This window comes from Protomyctophum bolini (genome assembly GCF_963924005.1).
Source record: "Protomyctophum bolini genome assembly, chromosome: 17".
NCBI lineage: Eukaryota > Metazoa > Chordata > Actinopteri > Myctophiformes > Myctophidae > Protomyctophum > Protomyctophum bolini.
The window spans coordinates 9,180,717-9,202,347 of NC_137878.1; the positions used below are offsets into that span (position 1 = coordinate 9,180,717).

A 21,631-nucleotide genomic window follows, 5' to 3' on the forward strand; every position below is an offset into this window, starting at 1 on the left:
ACTCTCATTGAATGTCTCAGAAGATGGTTTGCACTATAGTCCGCCGCTGGACACTTACAGATGCGCCACCCTCTCCGCTGGGTCCCTTGTCTCCGGAAAGACCGGCTGGTCCGACCATGCCCTGCTCTCCGGAAGGCCCGCCGGGTCCGACGTCACCGCGAAGACCACGAGGACCGTCCTTGCCTTGGGGACCGAGGGGACCGGGGGCACCGACGATACCCTGTGAGAGGAGAGGGGGAGCAGAGAGGGGTTTGAGTCCCCAATACAGAGCGTAGTAGAAACGGATGGATAATAGGGTGGGGCCGATCAAATTTTCAAATGATCAAGCGAAAGAAACGTGATCAGGGAACATCCCTAGTATCAATATTATTATCCCTATCGTGATATTATAGATTGGGTATAGTCTGTGATTTTGGGATATTGTACACTATTGTGATATGGCATAATATAATGTGTGAAACGATATGATGGTATAAGTCATGAATAAAGAGCGAGGTGTAGCATCGTGTCTGTGTTTAACATGGATCATCGTTAAGATGGCAAATTATCCTGAAAGTATATATATATACTTGAAATATATATTATACTGAAAGCATTTATACTCACAGCAGGTCCAGGAGTACCAACACGGCCAGCAGCACCAGGGAAACCAGTCAGGCCCTGATATCACACACACACACACACACACACACACACACACACACACACACACACACACACACACACACACACACACACACACACAAACACACACAATATAAAGATTCATATAATTGGATGTCTAATAAAATAATTACGTGGCATAATGTTAATTATGATTTTGTATATGCTGTATAATACAGTATATTATATGGGTCCTTACAGATGGGCCAGCGTCACCACGGGCACCAGGGGGTCCAGCAGGTCCGGAGGGTCCCTATAGATGGACAAAAAAAGTCACACAACTTGATCAAAATGGACGCCTGCAGTGTTGTTATTAATGTGTGCATTCTCGTATGGATTGTAATCATGTTTAACATCAGATCTGAAGTTATGGTTTAGGGTTCCAAAATGTTGTCTATAATAATGTGTCATTAGGCTCTGCTTCAGTTCAATTCAATGCCATTTCCGTGCGTGCGTGTGTGTGCGTGCGTGCGTGCGTGTGTGTGTGTGTGTGTGTGTGTTATACTCACAGCGGGTCCAGACTGTCCAGCGGGGCCGGCAGGTCCGGCGCCGCCAACGTCTCCCTTTCCACCGCCAGGTCCTCGCTCTCCTCTGCGTCCAGCCTGACCGTCAGCACCCTGTGGGAGAGGCAGCGAGAGCCTTGGGTCATTAGGGTCTTGTGTTGTGTGTGTGTGTGGGATCTAGTCTCTGGACGACGCTGAAGAGTCTTTGCTCATTAGGGTCTTGTGTGTGTGTGTGTGTGTGTGTGTGTGTGTGTGTGTGTGTGTGTGTGGTGGGGAGGGATCTAGTCTCTGGACGATGCTGATGATCCTATAGCTTCCCAAACACTGAGTCCCATTTGTGGATGATCGCGGCCATTTAAAAAAAAACATGTCCTTTATTTTTTGCTTTTCTACATTTTGCTTTTAATTATTATAATGATTTTGTCCCCCAGTAATTTAATGAAGAAATACTTTCCATGAATTAAAAAAAACTAATGTTTTAGCGACGTGTTGTGAGCTTGTGTAGATCTGCTACGGTATTTTCACCAGTTTGGGTCTCAACCTATAGGGCATTGGAGCCAATGCCCTATAGGTTGATATGATATCCTGGTGTCTGGTCATTGGCTAACAACTTACAGGGCTTCCGGCGAATCCAGGAGCTCCAGCAGGTCCACCCTCTCCACGCTCTCCCTGAGGAAGAAAGGCAGTGTCAGCAGTGGTGAAAAAAGTGCTCACATCACAAAGTAAGTATCAATAAAGTAAAAGACGTGAATTCAAAATTTACTTCAGCAAAAGTACAAACGTATTGTATGTGTGTGTGCGTGCGTGTTACTTACAGAAGGTCCACGAAGACCAGCAGGGCCGGAAGGTCCGAAGGAACCAATCTCTCCCTGGAGGATAAAATAATAAGGATCATCGGAGGATGGAACAACACTAGAACCCGGACCGTTGACGGAATGAATGGAAAATTAATGAATGGAAGAGCAATCGATCGCATTACAATTGAATGATTCAATTTGGATTGGATTTGGATGATCAATCTCAATAAAGATGGTCCCTGTAAAATTGTAAATAATGGCTTCCTCATTATCTTGTTCACCATTTCTTTCACTGCTGCTGCTGCTGCTTGGCCTCTACCACCCCAGCCTCCACCTTTTCTAGTTCAGAGACTTGCATTGGCTCAAAGGTTATACTGAAGATCAATGTCTGTATGTATGGCTCCAACGTTGAACTGAAATGCGACGTTTTCCTTTCCATGATGAACTGATCCAATGTCTTGCTTGGGCCCGATCTTGTTTACTCACAGGGGAATGAATGCATTTGCATTCCCTGATTTAGCTTAGCATTCGATCAACAGACTTGACAACTGAGACTAATGATTCCAGTGTCCTAAGTCAGGGAAGATCTTTAAAAGAGCGGAGCCATCAGCACCAAGTATAATTAGTGTGGTTCCTCACTGAACCATAAGTAAGGCGGTTCCTCAGTCCGGACAGTAGAAGCTAGGGCATAAGATGATACTATGGAATCATCTATCCTCAGTCCAGACAGTAGAAGATGCTACTATGGAATGATCTATCCTCAGTCCAGACAGTAGAAGATGCTACTATGGAATGATCTATCCTCAGTCCAGACAGTAGAAGATGCTACTATGGAATGATCTATCCTCAGTCCAGACAGTAGAAGATGCTACTATGGAATCATCTATCCTCAGTCCAGACAGTAGAAAGGCATAAGATGGAATCATCTATATCCACAGTCCTCACCCTACCTATCACTTTTGTTTGGCACTATCAACCTAATTCATTGACCACAAATACTTAATTTGTATATTGCAAATTCTTAAATTGCATAATATGAAACAGAAAAGAGAAATTGCTTAGGGTTAGGAAGTCATTCATGTTGTGTGTCAGAAAAGTACAGACCACTTTGTAAAAAAGAATCTTTATAAATTATTGTTTTTCCTTCTCTGTGCAAAATCAATAAAGGGATTTGTAGAAAGAAAAACAAATCCTTTTAAATTGTCGAATACTTTATTGTTTTATATGATATATAAATACACTTTCACTATCTCTTTCCATTCCCTCAACACAATTGGTGTAGTACTACAAAACAGCCAGTAGATGGCAGTACTAAGGTTACTGCTTCAGATATTGTGTGTGGGGGAAGGGGAGGGGGGGGGGGATTTGTGCATTTTTCTAATGAAGGATGAGAATAATATTCACTCAAGGAAGTCGAGCTATTTCAAAGCTTGGCTCGTTACAAAAATGAGAAATCACGTTTTGATGGCATACACCCTTGTCCCTAATATGGTCCTCATTTGCAGGAGTCTCTCTACCATTTTGGAGGATCTTCTATACAGTAGTTGCTTAGCCATTTTTAGACCACCACCAAAATAACCCCATTGCACTTTCAATGAGATCCCCGAAAAACATGTGTGTTTTTCCAGGGGATCCGAAAAACACACACATGTTTTGATTATTTTCAAGGTGAAGGTGAGTGATATTTAAGTGAGGACTTTCTCACCTTGTCACCATTGGCACCAGCAGGTCCAGGGGGTCCACCGGGTCCAGGCATACCCTAGAAAAAGAGACGGGGACCAAAAGGTCTTATTGGTACAAAGTCCAATAATTATTGGATGGAATTGCAATGGTTTCTCTGTGGACAATTTAATGAACTTACACGCTGTCCATCTCTGCCATGGTTGCCCTCAGGTCCTCTGTGGCCTCCCTCTCCCTATAGGTGACAGACAGACAGAGGGACACGGATTAAAATGAGTGGTTTGACGAAGCAGGTTCAAATCTGACCTAATCAGCTAATTGGTCTCCAACTATAGAACAGAGAACAGAGAATGGGTCTATACTCTGTGTTGCCGTGTTTATATAGCACTGCATGTGGGATAAACTTCTGCTTGGAGGACGTGTAGATAGTTACATTATCGTTAAAACACCTTGCATTACTTAATTCACAAGTACTACACGATTAGAGAACCTAGAAGATTTTTTATTTGAGGACATTTGACCGGACCACATACCTTCTCTCCCTTTCCTCCAGGGGTACCACCAGCTCCACGCTCTCCGGGCATTCCACCGGAACCCTGGTGTCCAGCGGCTCCAGCAGCTCCAGCACCACCGGGCTCTCCCTGGAAACACAACACGGCAAAAAATTATGGTTTCCTTCTTATACTTCCTTCTCCGCCCCATCAAACATGAGCTTCACTGGTGGTTAGTGCTCTGCAGGTACCAAAACGTCATTTTTTGAAGTTATACGACACCCCTTTATAATCGCCAGGACAATCATCTTACCTTGCCACCATCGGGTCCAGGGGCTCCAGCAGGTCCACGAGCTCCCATGGATCCCTGAGATCCAGTGGATCCAGCAACACCGGGGTTACCACGCTCTCCCTGCACGGACACACGCACACACACACACACACACACACACACACACACACACACACACACACACGAACGATGATTTATCTTTCTGTCTGAACAATGTAAAGAGGGACGCAACTGTTGTCTGATGTTTGAAAATGGTGCATTTATGTGTGAATGGTGCATTTGAATGCGTGATGTATATGCAAACTAGAGAGAAAGCAAGCGAGGGTTTATGGAATGATGGGATTATGAGACGAAGACAGGTGGATCTCTCTATCTTACCTTGCCACCAGCAGGTCCAGAAACACCCTGGTCTCCGGGGACACCCTATAGAGACAAGAGAACAGTTTGTTAGAGACGGAAAAACAACTTAGTATAAATATTAGCTGTGGTTCCTACATAACACTGCAATGGCATTTGTATGAAGACTTGATTCATACAGCAATATACTCTTATAGGTTATTAAAGATAACTCGGAAATACAGTTCCTGAAGAAACAGTGTGGGCTCGAGTAGCTCTCTACACGATGATGATGCGTTGACCCACATGACGTCACAGCCCAGAGGGCAAACGGCCCCCGGGAAAAATTACGACAACAATAGTGGACTCGCTTTTTCAAGTGCTCAAAGCACAAACATTCATACATTGGGAGGTGAAGCAGCAAACAGTCAACGCCAGCATCCTCGCTTGCCACATTCGCACACCAATGGTGGCAACCACTGGAGGCAATGTGGGGTTCAGTGTCTTGCCCAAGGACACTTCGACATGTAGACAGGAGGAGGAGCCAGGAGTCGGACCGCCGACCCAGGGATCATTGGACGACCTGCCCTACCTCCTGAGCTACAGCCGCCATTTGTAAAGCACATGTGTGTGTGTGTGTGTGTGTGTGTGCGTGTGTGTGAGTGTGCCATATACTCACTCTGTCTCCGGGCTTGCCACCCTCACCAGATGGTCCAGAGGGGCCAGGCAGTCCCTGTAAGATATCAAAGACAAAATCAATAACACTGCTTGCCATAACCATACTTACACCAAAGACAAGCATGCTGTGTTATTGTAATTCATCATAATTGGAATATCACTGGCGTTTACTTTTCATTACTTGGTTAAAGTGAGATATAGACGGGTGGCCCGAGAGGCGTGTCTGAGTTCCCTGACTGAATATTCAGAACGTTGTTCTATTTCCAACGAATAAACAAAAGCGTTCTCTGTCACGATGCAACGTGCTTTTCAATCTGATAGATTAACAATTTTTGATTGAAGACAGATAACGTGTTCAAACCTGGAAGCCAGGAGCTCCAGCGGATCCCTGCTCTCCCTTCTCACCAGCATTACCCTGAAAGCAGAGAGAGAGAGAGAGAGAGAGAGAAAAGACCAAAGATTATCACAGGGAAGAATGACAGACGGTTACAGTGTGGTCATCGGTCAGAAGAGGAACTACTCATTAAATGCAAGATTAGAAATTACTTACCATAAGTCCACCGGCACCACCAGCACCGTTGTTACCATCAGGGCCAGGGGCTCCCTATATGAAGGCAAGACAGGCGAACAATGACTTATCTGTGACAGGTGGATACATATTATACATCTATACGAAGCTTTGGTGATGAATGACACTCGACTGGGACTTACTCTCAGTCCAGTGGGGCCAGTGGATCCCTTCTCACCAGGCTTGCCACCCTCACCCTGAAAAGAGAGAAAGAAAGAGAAGAGAGATTAACAGCAAGAACATGCTGTTTTGTCTGCCACACTCTCCAACGTCATGGTGTCGTCTTAATATCTGAATCCTGAATCCACTTACAGAAGGTCCCTTGGGTCCGGGGAATCCAATGTTTCCGGGCTGGCCTCTAGGTCCAGTTGGGCCGGGAGGTCCAGAGCGACCATCTTGTCCAGCAGGTCCCTGATTGGGGGGGAGAAGAGAGAAGTTCCATCATTACATCCCATTGAGGAGTGCATGTATATCTACTAAAATGTAGTGTGTGACTGTGTGTATGTTTTTCCCCTTTATTAACTTTCTTTAACTGTATATGATTTCCTTTTTTCCCCCCATAGAAGTATATATTTCTTTAAATGTTCAGAGTGTTTCCTGGTTATATCCTCATACAGTAGCAGCTTCTGTATTGACCTGTACTTTCTTTTGAACTGTACCCCTTCTACAAACTGAAGACAAATTCAATCAATCAATCAATCAATCAATCAATCACTCACATGTAGCTGTAATCCATACTGATGAAGTAGAGATGAATTAACTAGGGCAACTACATGGGAAACTGGCCCTCTGGAGTGAGTGTGGCAATATAGTGGCCCTCTGGAGTGAGTGTGGAACTATAGTGGCCCTCTGGAGTGAGTGTGGAAATATAGTGGCCCTCTGGAGTGAGTGTGGAACTATAGTGGCCCTCTGGAGTGAGTGTGGAAATATAGTGGCCCTCTGGAGTGAGTGTGGAACTATAGTGGCCCTCTGGAGTGAGTGTGGAAATATAGTGGCCCTCTGGAGTGAGTGTGGAAATATAGTGGCCCTCTGGAGTGAGTGTGGAACTATAGTGGCCCTCTGGAGTGAGTGTGGAAATATAGTGGCCCTCTGGAGTGAGTGTGGAACTATAGTGGCCCTCTGGAGTGAGTGTGGAAATATAGTGGCCCTTCTGGAGTGAGTGTGGAAATATATTGGCCCTCTCCATCGTCAAAGTTGCCCACCCCTGAACTAGGGTGTGGAATGAAATTCAGTTGTGCTGTACTACTCACCAAAGGTCCCTCCTTGCCTGGGGGTCCACCGCTTCCAGCGCTGCCTGGGAGACCCTGTAAAGATAAAATATTCATAATTGATTCATCTTCTTGAAAATACTGTGATGATGTCACTTCTGAGAGGTGCGCACCGCTCCAACGAAGGACAACGTGTGTCCCCCCATGTACCATCTGTGCCAGCACTGCTTTCCACAAATCTTTGCATCAAGTCACTTAAGGTGGCCGGTCAACCCAATTAATATTAAAGGCTCTATACTAAGCCCACACCTGTTTTCACTCTAGACAAATTAGCTTTGCAGAAAATAGCTGATGTACAAGATCACAACACGTGTCGAGTTGCAACGTGCTGTGAGCTTGTACATCTGCTATTTGTGCCAAATCTTGGCCCCAGAACAGGGATGCTATGCTAGGGTTCAAGTTCTTAATAATGACTCACTACATTGACAGAGAAAACGGAAAACATGCCAAAACAAAATTAAAACAAAAACAATACAAAACAATAACTCACTCTGGGGCCAGTCAGACCGGGCTCACCAGCACGACCGGCATCTCCGGGGGGTCCACGAGCACCACCGGCACCAGAGGCACCACGGGGTCCGGGCATACCCTAAAGGAGAGAGAGAGAGAGAGAGAGAGAGAGAGAGAGAGCAGGTGTCAACAGGTGTATGTTAAAACAGCTTTGAACTTTCACCAGATGTGTTCACCTTCATGATGATTACAGTGTCTACAGTGACTATGCAGTCTTATACACTTAACAGTATATGGCCATTTAGGTATTTTAGATTAAGATGTTTAACCCTATTGGAGGCACACTTGTTCAACCGACGTATTCTCAGTTTATGTTTACTCACAATGGGGCCTGATCTTCCCTCGGGTCCGGGCATTCCACGGCTTCCGCCAGCACCCTGTGGGGGAGAGAGAGACACACACACACACACGCACACACACACACACACACGCGCGCACACACACACACACACACACACACACACACACACACACACACACACACACACGCACACGCACACGCACACACAGACATTAGTAGATGATTATCAAAATGTACTTAAAAGTATACCTAAGGCAGAATGTCCCGTTTCAGAAGTTTTCAGATGTATAAAAGTGCAAAAGTACAAGTGCACAATGCGTCGCATCTTGTAGATGGGCTATTGTCAAATATGATATGATATGTGCTGTGCATATATAGGGCTGAAGTGTGAAATGAATATATATTATTGTACACAATACAAAGTAACTACTGCAGTAACTAAGTAATTGTAGTGGAGTAAGAGTAAAATATAATATATTCCTCTGAGATGAAAATTGGAAATGCTCAAGTAAAGTGAAAATATGACAAAGAGTTTTACTATGTCAAAACTTGTACTCACTCTAGCTCCACGGAGTCCAGCAGGGCCGGTGGCACCGAGCTCACCAGTGGGTCCTCGCTTACCCTCCTCACCCTGAGGTCCGGGGGTTCCCTGAGGTCCGGAGTGTCCCTGAAGCAAGACAATAGAAAGGTGTTTTTTTAATTAATATGAAAATGTTTGGTTTACCGTACGTTGTATTGTAACAAAAATGAATACATGAATGTTTTGGTAACCAGGTTCAAACTTACGGGCTCTCCCTTGACACCACCATCTCCCTTGACACCAGCTGCACCGGGATCTCCCTGAATTTGGATAAAGAAATGAAAAGACGTCAGAACCATCGATGAGAGGTGAATGAATGGATTAAAAGAGTGAGGAGATGGAGACGCAGAAACCAGCTGTCGGAGTGCATGCGGTTCTGTTTGTTGTGTGCTGCTGGAGCTTCTCCATGTATACAAGCAATACTACCATTCAATTGTTATTCATTATTATATTTTCATTTCGTTTATTGATATCCTTAGGTACTGTTTCTACTATTGTTGTATATACTGTTTCTCCTATGTTATTAAAAAAAGAAAATCTATCCTGAATTGCACATTGCACACTGCTGTTGTACGGCCATTATGATATGTTGGACAGATTAGCGACGCGCTGTGCGCTACAATGTGCACAGTGAGTGGTCTTAATGATCAGATCCTTCTGTGTCATTTAGGACATTTACAACTGAAACCCTACCGGCAGGATCAATAAAGTGAAATGTATAGTCAGGGACAGGGTTCTTTACTGAATTCTGATGATAGTGTAAATGTATGAACCCCTGTTAATGTCGAAAGAAAATAAAAAATAAAACATATACAGGGTGCTGCGGCTTTAAGAAAGGTAGACGGTCTCAAACCGGTCAACCGACGTTGAGCGTAAGCAGGAAGTGACAGAGCCACGAACGACCACAGACATACATAAAGGCTAGATGGCTCAAGGCGGAGTCTCTGACGTGGTTCACCCGGCGGCCATCTTGCTTCGGGGCTACAGTATACAGTATGTCTCAATGGCAGCTCAAACATAAACAGTTTATAACAAACCAAACCGTTTGAAAATCGGTTGAAAATTGAGCAAGTTATGGTTATTTAAAAAGTACATGCCCCCATAGACACAATGTTATGGTTATTTAAAAAGCACATGCCCCCATAGACACAATGTTATGGTTATTTAAAAAGCACATGCCCCCATAGACACAATGTATATGGGGGCAGTAAGATGACCGCCACGTAGCAACGTCGCTCTCCATTGGCCAGAGCGCGGGTGAGCCATCTAGCCTTTCTTATACATCTATGGCCACAATTGCTCATTTCCCAGTGATCAATGGAACATGAAGATGCAAAGATGCATCCGACGTTTGTATAGCCGGCCGGAAAAGCTACAAACAAAAGCTACAAAACGTCGAGCTGGTTTCAACTTCAGAGACAAAGATACACAGCTGCTACAAATACACTGTGTACGTAGCTATATAGTTATGCATCTTTGTATGTTTTGCAATTTGCCCCGTGTGAACGCGGCATAAGGTTTACTGGGCAGTGCCCATGGGATCACGTATAGGGGGCGGTCAGTGTCTTCCACATGACAGTGAGAGGAGACTTCTGATTCCCAGCTGACCTCCTCATGGGACACTGCTTCGCTATAACATATACTAATCTGATCTACAAATATAAGTGTGTGCACGTGAGTGTGTGTCTATGGGTCCTTTATAATATAAAGGACCTCATTTCCCCTCACTTGCATCCTTTCCTTTGCCAACTTAGGTCCCTCCCACGAGGACGCACGGAGGAGGAAACCATGCAGGCAAGGAGAGAGGAAACGACGAAACGTTTGTTCGGAGGAGTGGGAGGTGGATTCCTCCCAAGCGTCATATTAATTAAGTGACGTCCGTTCGACAACAACAACACAGCTGACGCTTGATGTAGGGGCATTATAGTGTCCGCTGGAAGGGCAGGGTGATCACATGTCATGTGAGGTGTGGTTCTCAAACCTTTTCATGTCAAGCACCCCCCACATTGACACTGATCAGTCCGCAGACCCCCATTTGAAAAGATATGCCAGGGACCCCCATAAGAGAAGATTTGTATGGCTCTAGCAGTGATCTTCAACTATTTTCATTACAAGGACCCCCCCCACCCTCAGTTTGACATGCATTAGCCTACGGAATCCCATGCATGCAATGGCCTTTCTATCTCTGACTGGGACCCCAATGTATATTGTAAAATCAATGTTAATTGAGTGTACACATGGAACCAAATGGATCCTAACGGGTTCATTTGATTCCATTTGTACTCTCTCTGAGTTACACGCCCATAAGGGTCCATTTGGTTCCTAACTATATGTATCATTCAGCTGGGGGAGTGGTGATAGTGGGGACTTTGACAACCACTGCTGTACAGCTTGGAAAGTCTTCCTGGTGGGATAGGTTTCCTTTCCCATACTGTAGCTCCCCAGTGGTGCCTCCTTATATACAGTAGCCTTGGATCACGCCCTTGTCATAGATGTCTTTTATGGATTCTGACATCCGTGTATATCTATGACAGTCTTGGTGACTTTCCCCAAATAGTGTTTCAGGTCTGTGTGTAAGCCTCGTACATCTTCCTTAAATTATACAAATTCAAAATATAAAGTGCTTTATACCCAAAGCCATGGATGTTACCTGATCGTAACAGGCTCTTTGTGTTCTGAATTATTCCACATTTGAAGCCACCCTTTCCAGGCAAAAACTACAAATTGACGATGCTGTTTCCGTAGGTCGATCTAGCATGAAACTATCATGAAAAACGCTAATCTGCTAGCCGCGGAGCCTCACTTTCATTTTTTATTGAACTCCTAACATCGTGCCTCACCTCATATCACCTCATCTGCGCCTCAACTTTGGAGATAAACGCTGCTAAAGATTGCGGCCATTACGGGACTCTATGGTTCCGTTACCAAAACCGTCATAGATACACAAAATGAAATCAAATAAATATATGACAGTCTAGTCTAGATCATATACTAGGCTATGTGCCAATCCTAATTCCAAGACCCTTCGAGCGGGGAATAAGAGAAAATGACAGACAGACGTCTACGTTCAGCTTGAGTGAGAATGGAGAAGCTAGGAGTAGCATAAGGACCCTATACATGTGTCATTAACGTGTGTACTCACAGCAAGGCCTCTTGGTCCAGCGGATCCCTGGGGTCCCTGGGGTCCAGGTCCTCCTCGGCCTCCGGGGAAGCCGGGGGCTCCAGAAACTCCGGGGGTACCCTATGGAAAAACAAAGAGGTCCAATTAAGACATCAATTAGACACCTAACTTGAAAATGTCCTCACATGTCACAGGTGTGTTCAATGTTACAGTGTTAATTGGCTCCTTTATCTACAAAAGGTATCGTTTTGGGTGGGTTAAATGACAATCGCGGGACATGTTAAACAGCTGATTTCTTTACTTCCTGATTCTCGGTTTCCAGCCAAAGCGGCTTTCAATCTATATAAGAGCCTTGCCCATTGAGTTATTGTGTGGCAAGAGTGTGTGTGTGTGTGTGTGTGTGTGTGTGTGTGTGTGCACTTTATTTGCTGAGGTCCATGAATCTGGTTTACTAAATGACCTTTGACCCCCGGTGAACTGTATACTTACAGCGGCTCCCTTGGCTCCGTTCAGACCGTTGGCGCCAGGGTTGCCCTGCAGGAGGCGCAATGGGAACATAACAGAGTGTGTCAAAACAAACAACATTAAACCACTTTCAAACTATTGTCGGTATACGTTTATATATCATATTATTGTCTTGGAAAAGTGTATTTCTCTGGCATTTGTGCAGTTACTATTACCAGCATGGGATAAATCCTATCCTAATCCTAAATCCTATTCAACCAAGCTACATAATAGAAATAACATAAACTATTGTGAAACGGTATTAATATCTTATACTGTACTGTATGTCCAACATTCCAGGAAATAGAACTGAACTGAACTGAATATCTCAATCTGTATATAATCTACATCAGATGATATTACATGGGACAGTATATAATGTTCCCCTCTTTTGTCACCTGACAATCTGATCCATAGAAAAAAGAACCGACTGGATTCCAACTGATTGACTCACTAAAACAAAACACACGAGTTTCACGCACGGTACACGCAAGCTCTGTCAGGGAAGTAACTCCTGCTGCTGGCCCACCATTGGTAGATCTCACCACCATGCTTCAATTCTCAAACAATCACCAATCACAGTCACTTCATAACAGAGCACCCTATATAAATGGGGAAGTTGCGTTGCTATTTTGCTGCTGGCTGCTGCCTATACTGCTGTCTGTGCTGCTGTCTTGTTCCACCACCACCTGCCATTTTATTATACTTATATACTTTTATATACTCTTGGGATTCGGAGTCCCTATTGGCAGGGATCCAATTAATCGCGTAAACAAAATAAATATATTGCTCATTTTATATTCAATGAATATATTTGACCCATTCGTAAGTCTGTCCTGACTCCTGGAGTCCTGACTGAAATACAATAAGTTGGAATCAACTCAGGGCCAGGAGCTGGGCAACATATTGATATAATATAACTAAAGTGATATAATACAGCATTATCATAACATGATGATATTATAGCTTGAAGCTTCCTGATCTTAAATGTTACAGTAACATGAATATAACTTTCTGATCTCATTCGAGCTGAGGGCCTCTACCGGTTTTGTCATCATATCATAGTTTAAACAAATGTGTGAAAATAAACATCGTCTGAAAATATCATCATATTATGGATAGAGACAGTGATATTTCTTTCAACACCTCCCAGCCTTACCGGGGCCAGCGTGCATACAGTATACTGTCAGAATAATGCCATGCTCATGAGCCACATCGGCTGTGTACACTTACAGTGGGACCGACGGGTCCACCGGCGCCGTTGTTTCCAGGCTCTCCTCTAGATCCCTGAGGGCCGGATGGGCCGGTAGATCCAGCACCGCCAATCTCTCCCTGTCGCGGAGCAGAAACACATCCACGGTCACACACAGTTACTTATACCATCGTCAATATTAGTACCAACTATACCTGCTGGGCTGGCTAACACTGCAACAAAGGCAGCACTGGATATAAAACCCTGTAATGTGCTGGTATGTGAATATAATCCCCTCGATGATACAACTGTAACAATGTAGATGACGCTCATCATCAATGGAAAACTGCAAAGACTAAAGACTAACCAATAATAATAATAACCAATACCACCAGTATTATGAATGCATTGGGACCCGAATGGAAACAAGACCGCAAGGACTTTTTTCGGTGCCATCCTTTTGGATAAAATGTGCTTTTTTGACTGTACCATGTACTGTTTTTCTGCATATGATATATTGTCTAATAAAATAATCAACAAATCAACAATTGTGTGTATTCCTGCACTATAGCTGCATCGAGTGATCTCGGTATACATAGACATTGGTTTATTGGAGATTATGACTTTCAATTGTACATACATTTTGTTTTGATTGTATTGTATTGTTCCACTTTTGTATAAACGTATGTTTTCTCATGGCTCTGCCTTAAGCCTGGTGTATGCTTCTTGGGGTCTGTGCGGTCTTGACAGTGCGTCATGGTCTCTGCGAGTGGACTCGAGGTCATCGAGCAGGCTGTGATTGTGCCCTATTGCCACAGATTATGTCTATACCTATAATATAGTCTGCATGAAGCATGGATCTGGTCCAACTCTGTCAATTGACAGTGACAGTCTAGCTATCTAGCTAGTTTACTGTAGCTATTCCCTTGGGGATACTACTGTATACAATGAGCAAAACGGAACAATACAGACAATTTAAGTAACATGTCTTGATTTGGAATTAATTATTGACCTCAATGAATCATCAAGACACAATATGTCTTCTGTCAATGTTAACATTTCAAATATTATTATTTGTGTATCTTTTGACCATGTGTGTATTAGTATTCTCAGAAAGTTGGCACCATTGCAAATGAGGGACCATTTCTATGTGAATGAGCATAAATTCATGTTGACAATTCTTTGTTTTTGAGCCCCTCCTATGCACATCTTAGTGTGTCTGTGTGTCTGTCCGCTTGTGCACGGAATGTGCTCAGCTGATTGGCTGAGCACGGAATGTGATGTATGATGTTGATGTATGATTTTTCTAAATTATGAATATTATGTCATTCCTTTAGGATGTCATATACTGTATATGGCAGCGTAAGCGGTCTGCTTTTATGATCTCAAACTTAATATTAACACCATTCCCAAAAGGAAGGAAAGGCCACCAGAAGTGACATCACACACTTACCTTGGGGCCGGGGGATCCAGGGAAACCTGGGGGGCCAGCAGCACCAAGAGGACCCTGGGAGAAAGAAGGTCAAGGTCAAGGTTAGAGGTCTAGATGGTTATAATTCTCATCTTAGCCACTTGAGCCATATTCTATACTACTAGTGGGAGGGAGGCGTAACCATTTACTCAGACGCGAAGGTGATTCATTCCGCACTGTATATTCTGACCTGGTTGTAGTTGTAATATTCGCCGTTTGTTTAGATTTTTGGTGAGACAAAAAACAAAACCTGAAACACCTGGGTGCTACAGTTTTGGGACTATGGATACAATTAGCAATCTTCAAAGGTAAAACACAGACTAGGCCTCATGAACAATCCACCAATGAGGACTGTATACTTCCTTTTGGAATCAGAAAGGTTACTGAACGAGAAACGGATGCTTTATCTTATCGTTATCTTATGTTAAAGATAGAGGTGGAGTGTCAGGCTTAAGCGACGTGGTATACTCACAGCAGGTCCAGCGGGTCCAACGTTGCCATCAGCGCCACGAGCACCAGCGGGGCCAGCAGGGCCAGCACGACCTCTCTCGCCGTTAAGACCGCGAGGGCCCTAGAGGAGAGAACATGGAAGAAAACATTAAGTATCGTTAGGTGACAAAGGAAGGAACGATCAGCTAATGAAATGTAGCCTTGTAGACACAAGTGTCTGGTGGTAGGAACGATCGACTGGTGTCTAATGAAAGCTGCGACAAAGATATTATGTACAGATATATATATATATAGCTGTTACTAATAATACTTACAGCAAGTCCAGGAGTTCCAGAAGCACCATGGGAACCGGTCTCACCCTACAGGAGATGCAGGACAGAGTGAGTTAGGGTGACCATGCAGGTGTCATAGATTGAGTTGCTTATGGCTAATTGTGTCGTCAACATCCACATGAATGTTATCATCATCGTTATGGCTTTCGAGGGAAGATAGCAAGGGCTGAGATGGACGTGTGTGTGTGTGTGTGTGTGTGTGTGTGTGTGTGTGTGTGTGTGTGTGTGTGTGTGTGTGTGTGTGTGTGTGTGTGTGAGTGAGTGATCTTATGCAGCACTGTAGATATTTCCGATCTGAACATGCACTGATGTAGAATGAACGTGTCATGATTCATGAAACCTTTTCACAGTTTTTAACTAATTGGATGACTTGAATATGAGGATAGAGTATCTTTGATATCTTACCTTGACTCCAGCTGCGCCAGGCTCTCCCTTGCGTCCATCCAGACCAGTGTAACCCTGGAACACACATTTGAGTCGTTTGAGAATGCTGTAGCCAAACTAAAAACACAGCCTACAAGCATGGTGGGGAAACAGGCTCTTTGGACTACAACTCCCAATTGGGATAATCCATGCTCTCAAGGTGGGTTGATCTTGAGTTCCCATTCATTGCGTTTTGTTTTCTTTTTGATTTCCTTAATGTCCACCAAATGCTTTTATATTATCTTTTATATATCTATTTTTCTCTCCATATCACGAAGCACTTTCTTTCTGTATAAACATAAAAATGCTTGCCATTTTATAATTGTCATTATAACTATCACAATAAATAGGAAAAACCATTGGTCTTGTGGGAGGCACATTACTGCCAGGCCTGGTGGAAAGCAGGTGTCCTCAAATGTCGGATTTGCAACAAGTTGATAATCCAATAAAAGGCTTTCTGAAATAATCCACTGGACACATTCATGTCCAAGGGCTTAATCTTTCCAACACAAAAAATGGAAAAGTGCCAAATTAGTATTTATAATAACTATTAAGCGAGGGGAAACTAATTATGACAATTGTCCTTTCAGTCAATTTAGAGGGTGAGAATCAATTATGTTTATGTAAAATGTCAAATTATTATTCCCATATATTAAATTCAAAGGCTATGATAGGAATGATAATTAAAATGCAATGTGGAGTCACGGAGCACTTCCTGGGTCCTTAACCGCCATCAGGAAACAGGAAGTAGGAAGTGCACAGGAAGTGTGGTACTGGAAGTGCATAGTCCACAGTTCTTTAGCTTGTCCAGGCGGTGTTGTCCACAGCAGAACAATAATGATATACTGTATATACAGTATAGAACAGATGACTCTCCTCCTCCATTTGAGACAATGTTATCTGTGCTAAGGAGTACAGTACAGAGCAGGTGTCCTGAGGTCACTCAGGGCAGAGAGGTCAACACTCAACACTCACTCTGTGTCCCTTCATTCCGGGAAGTCCTGGGGTTCCGGGGAATCCACGAGCGCCCTGCAGAGGATCGGATCACAAAGAGAATGTTTGACACGATTAGTACCATAGGACAAACCCTGTGTTGGTATACTAGGCATCAATCTGTCTATCCAAGAGATGCATATCAAACCAAATACTATGCTGTCTTGTGATGTCAGGTTAAGTGGCTGATTTTTCTTTTTGTTTAGGTTTGCGTTTTGATAGGCACAATGTTTGGGGTCCTTGCAGTGACTCATCACTCACCTGAGAGCCGGGGGTACCTCTATCACCGGGCTTGCCAGGTCTGCCGTTGTTGCCCTGTAAAATTGCCAAGAGACACCATTTTAACAGTGTGACATTAGTGTAGACTATAGTATAAAAACCACCAACTGTCTCAGAAGGTATAACCAGAGGAAAGGTTTGTCTGGAAAAACGGCTAAAGACTTTGAACTGAAGAACTGAGGGGACAAAGTGTGGGACATGATTAAATGGTGACAGAACAAACAAGGATACTTACATCCTCACCAGCCTTGCCAGATGGTCCTGGGGGTCCACGAGCACCAACGGGGCCCTTTGGAGGGGAGAGGGAAAAAAACGAATTGCTTGAATTCTCTCTCCACAGATTACAAATCAAAATGTATGTGATGACGGGGATGTGGTAACATTAGCCTCAATGCTAATGTTACCATTAGCATTGAGGCTAATGGTATGTGGTAACATTAGCCTCAATGCTAATGTTACCATTAGCATTGAGGCTAATGGTAACATTAGCCTCAATGCTTCGCCACCCTAAACTACATGCGAAGCTATAACATCCGTATCAGTTCCAATAAGGTGAAGCAGAAATGGTTATAACGACATATAGGAGGATGATACTTACAGACTGTCCAGGCTCTCCGGGCTCTCCAGCATGTCCTGTGTGTCCCTGAGGTCCCTGTTTAGGAGCAAGAGACACACAGTACACATACAGTCGATCAGTCACGACATAGAAAACAGAATGGGACATGGATTTGTGTTTGATTGTTTGTGTGTGCGTGTGTGTGTGTGTGCATTGTGTGTGTACTTACAGGGGCTCCGGGAGGTCCGGAGGGGCCTCTAGTTCCCATCAGTCCCTATGGAGAAACACAACATTTCAAGGTTCAAGGTGTTTTCTGCCAAATAGACATAATTTGGTTTGTTTCAGCAGAGAAATTGTTAATATAATAATTAATAAACCAACTGGTTATTCGATCAAGCAACCAATCAAGCAACCAATCAATCAATCAATCAATCAATCAATCAATCAATCAATCAATCAATCAAACAAACAAACATATTTGACACATCATAAGTTAAATATATCCTAAATCATATGCACAATATCAGGAGTGTCAGGTGGGATAAATCAGTATCATAGTGTGTACATGTGCGATCATGAGGCTCTTTGTCGACTATAGGAAAGGTAAACCAGAACCTTCCATAACCTGAAACCTTTCAGAACTGTGAAGTTATTGTATATGTTTCCATAAACAAATAACCACCCCTGAAGGGAAAGATAGCCTATACGTCATAACAAAAGGGGGGGGGGGGGGTGACAGCTTTATAGACAATTTCTACCTGGGACTCCTTCGTTAGAAAGCTAATCTGTAGGCATATACACATCAAAGCCCATCTCAGATGTCCAGCTTTGGTGGGCGTGCACAAACTTTGTCCTAACATTAAATGTCATTGACAGTGAATGGACAATGTTGAGTGTTTGTGTAATCATTGCGTGACAAACATTGATGGCGAAGGTGAGGGCGCAAATTGTGATTGGCCAGATCACTTCACACAGGTGTGATTTTTAGCCCCCCTCCAATATACAGCTTTTGTCCGTCTCAATATTTGCCAGACAATGAAAGGAGAAATTAGGTCAAATGTCCGACAGATATGACGTAAATATGTGGCAACACAAACATTAAATGCTGTTGACAATGAAGGTGAAATGTACACGTCATATGTAGACGAACAAATCGGCGAACCGATCACATAACTTCAGTTGTTCATGAGATGATGTATGATGATGTATAATAAGAGCGCCCCTCACTTCACAGTTCACACGTCACAGTTCACAGGTGTGATTTCTAAACTCTCGGGAGTGAAACAAACACTAAGGATTTTGCAGTATACACCGGTATTTGATGGAAGAGTAATACTGCTGTGTGTGTGTGTGTGTGTGTGTGTGTGTGTGTGTGTGTGTGTGTGTGTGTGTGTGTGTGTGTGTGATCCTCACCATTGGTCCTGGGCTTTCAGGTGCTTTGGAACCATCGTACTGAGCAGCAAAGTTCTGTTGGGACAAAACAAAAAATACATGAGTAAAATACACAGTGATTACTAGATGTTGTACTATATAATACCCAGAAAACTCGTGTTTACAAAATACAAATTTTTACTTGTAGATTATTAATTGGTTATTTCCAGTCATGAATGGATATTTAAGTAGCGCCCCCAATATGTTAAAATGTCTTAACCCTTCATCCACATATCTGTGATGACTCTATATAGGCATATAGCTTAACAGTTGAAATAACTTCCACGTTTAGCTAATTATTAATGTCTGCAATAATCTGCTATAAAACGGCCTTTTTCCAACCTTGCCAGTTTGTGTATGTGAACCCTCAGCCTAATGACCTTAATCCTGTTCTACGGAGGTCATAAGGGGGGCGAGGAGGGGTCAAAGGTCAAAGGTCATCAGGTTAAGACATTCATGACATAGTGGGCGGGGCAAACAGCTACTGAAATACAGTAGTGTTTGGAATGTGCTTTATGGGCAAACGTATAACTTATATGATCCACTTTTACCACATTTCTTTCTACAGCGCCTAGATGTGCTATTTCCCCAAATCATGATCCATGCTACTGTGATCATGTTCACTCACAGCCTGGCCAGCATCCTGGTCTGAGCCATAGATGGGCCCAATACATACTGACAAAGTACATCGTTCAAGTAAAGATTATTCACATGTTCAGCGCTCGGCTGGATTTGTATAACACAGGGGAAGGAGGAGCAGATGCCATATACTGTATCAACTAGACAACAATGCATCTGATCCAAGTCTGGGACAGACCCAGAGGCAAAGAGAAGTCTGGGACAGACCCAGAGGCAAAGAGAAGTCTGGGACATACCCAGAGGCAGAGAGAAGTCTGGGACAGACCCAGAGGCAGAGAGAAGTCTGGGACAGACCCAGAGGCAGAGAGAAGTCTGGGACAGACCCAGAGGCAGAGAGAAGTCTGGGACAGACCCAGACCCAGAGAGAAGTCTGGGACAGACCCAGACCCAGAGAGAAGCTGCTGCGTGTTTTTCTTTTGCGTGAAGTGAAGACAAGAAACCTACTCCTCCGAGTCCAGGGGGTCCAGGGGGGCCGGGGGGTCCATCGAGTCCGTCTTTTCCATTTCTTCCGTTAGGTCCCTGAGGCCCCTGCAAAACGTAGGCAACATTGTCAGTAAACAGTCACTGAAGGCTTAGGATGATGCTACCACGGTGAGACGTTAAACTATGTGAGATTGAAAGCGGGTATAGGCCTATTGTAAATTATGAGGTATCTGTTGTAAATCAGACTATCTCACACTTTTTTTGATTATCGTATTACCAATGCTGTATGCTACATCTTAATTCAGCAAAAGTGGGCAAAAAGATGCACAAATATTTGTCAAAGAAGTGAATTAGGTGAAGATGTTGTAAAGGAATTAATAATAATTGAAGGAATGATAATTGGTAATACAGTTTGAATAAAATACCACTTTCTTTGAAACAACTGCCATTGACACTGAGCATGTAAACAAAGGGGCGTGTCCTATCGGCGTTGACAGGTCACATGACGTCACACGACGCCACGTCAAGTACGCAATATATATATATATATATATATACAGAGCAGACCACATTAGAAGCTCTAGTGGCCAATCTGGCCACACCAACAGCTCGTGTGGTCAGCGTGGTGTTTCGTATTTGTTTAACTGAAAGGTAGTAAGGTTTTCTTTCAACTCACTCTGTCTCCTCGAGGCCCTTTGTCACCTGAGGGTCCCTACGATGAGGAAAAACAAAACCCAATGAGGCCCAAAAACACAAAGCAGCTTACGACTTCAGAAACACATCAATGCCACATCATGCATCCAGCAAAGCATGCCACTATACGTGTACGACTCACCTAAACCTACACCTAAAACCCTAATTCATACTCAAGCATACGACCGTGTCACTTAACTGACAACCCGACAATAACTGATTTTCAAGCTAAGAATGAGGCAGACACTGTCGTACTACGGAGTATGAATTAGGCTTAGGTTGTTGTCTGAAGGCAACTACATGAAGTGTACATACATACATGTACTGTAAACACACCATGTAATCAGAAAGCATGCAAGACAAAGACAACACATTTCAATCAACTCCACGAGACCATAGGCCTTACAGTGCATCACAGTGATGAACTTTTAACCTTTTGCTGGCCTGAACTGCTTCA

At 43.6% G+C, this 21,631-nt stretch overlaps 1 protein-coding gene across 1 annotated transcript in view; it reads right to left on the minus strand.

The window, feature by feature from the left end:
- Positions 1 to 21,193, minus strand: part of col1a2 (collagen, type I, alpha 2) — a 29,921-nt gene extending 8,728 nt beyond the window's left edge. The window contains exons 1-36 of the mRNA XM_080786908.1: positions 21,158 to 21,193; positions 20,503 to 20,586; positions 19,402 to 19,455; positions 18,218 to 18,262; positions 18,031 to 18,084; positions 17,668 to 17,721; positions 17,415 to 17,468; positions 17,136 to 17,189; positions 16,143 to 16,196; positions 15,720 to 15,764; positions 15,428 to 15,526; positions 14,938 to 14,991; positions 13,526 to 13,624; positions 12,278 to 12,322; positions 11,810 to 11,908; positions 8,874 to 8,927; positions 8,647 to 8,754; positions 8,110 to 8,163; positions 7,767 to 7,865; positions 7,259 to 7,312; positions 6,321 to 6,419; positions 6,152 to 6,205; positions 5,991 to 6,044; positions 5,802 to 5,855; positions 5,442 to 5,495; positions 4,805 to 4,849; positions 4,448 to 4,546; positions 4,177 to 4,284; positions 3,825 to 3,878; positions 3,669 to 3,722; positions 1,982 to 2,035; positions 1,782 to 1,835; positions 1,173 to 1,280; positions 863 to 916; positions 607 to 660; positions 59 to 220 (exon numbers count right to left, since the gene is read on the minus strand). Coding sequence (XP_080643034.1) covers positions 59 to 220; positions 607 to 660; positions 863 to 916; positions 1,173 to 1,280; positions 1,782 to 1,835; positions 1,982 to 2,035; positions 3,669 to 3,722; positions 3,825 to 3,878; positions 4,177 to 4,284; positions 4,448 to 4,546; positions 4,805 to 4,849; positions 5,442 to 5,495; positions 5,802 to 5,855; positions 5,991 to 6,044; positions 6,152 to 6,205; positions 6,321 to 6,419; positions 7,259 to 7,312; positions 7,767 to 7,865; positions 8,110 to 8,163; positions 8,647 to 8,754; positions 8,874 to 8,927; positions 11,810 to 11,908; positions 12,278 to 12,322; positions 13,526 to 13,624; positions 14,938 to 14,991; positions 15,428 to 15,526; positions 15,720 to 15,764; positions 16,143 to 16,196; positions 17,136 to 17,189; positions 17,415 to 17,468; positions 17,668 to 17,721; positions 18,031 to 18,084; positions 18,218 to 18,262; positions 19,402 to 19,404 — 2,289 coding nt within the window. The 5' untranslated portion in view covers positions 19,405 to 19,455; positions 20,503 to 20,586; positions 21,158 to 21,193. The remainder of the gene's footprint in view (positions 1 to 58; positions 221 to 606; positions 661 to 862; positions 917 to 1,172; positions 1,281 to 1,781; positions 1,836 to 1,981; positions 2,036 to 3,668; positions 3,723 to 3,824; positions 3,879 to 4,176; positions 4,285 to 4,447; positions 4,547 to 4,804; positions 4,850 to 5,441; positions 5,496 to 5,801; positions 5,856 to 5,990; positions 6,045 to 6,151; positions 6,206 to 6,320; positions 6,420 to 7,258; positions 7,313 to 7,766; positions 7,866 to 8,109; positions 8,164 to 8,646; positions 8,755 to 8,873; positions 8,928 to 11,809; positions 11,909 to 12,277; positions 12,323 to 13,525; positions 13,625 to 14,937; positions 14,992 to 15,427; positions 15,527 to 15,719; positions 15,765 to 16,142; positions 16,197 to 17,135; positions 17,190 to 17,414; positions 17,469 to 17,667; positions 17,722 to 18,030; positions 18,085 to 18,217; positions 18,263 to 19,401; positions 19,456 to 20,502; positions 20,587 to 21,157) is intronic.
- Positions 21,194 to 21,631: the final 438 nt, after the last annotated feature.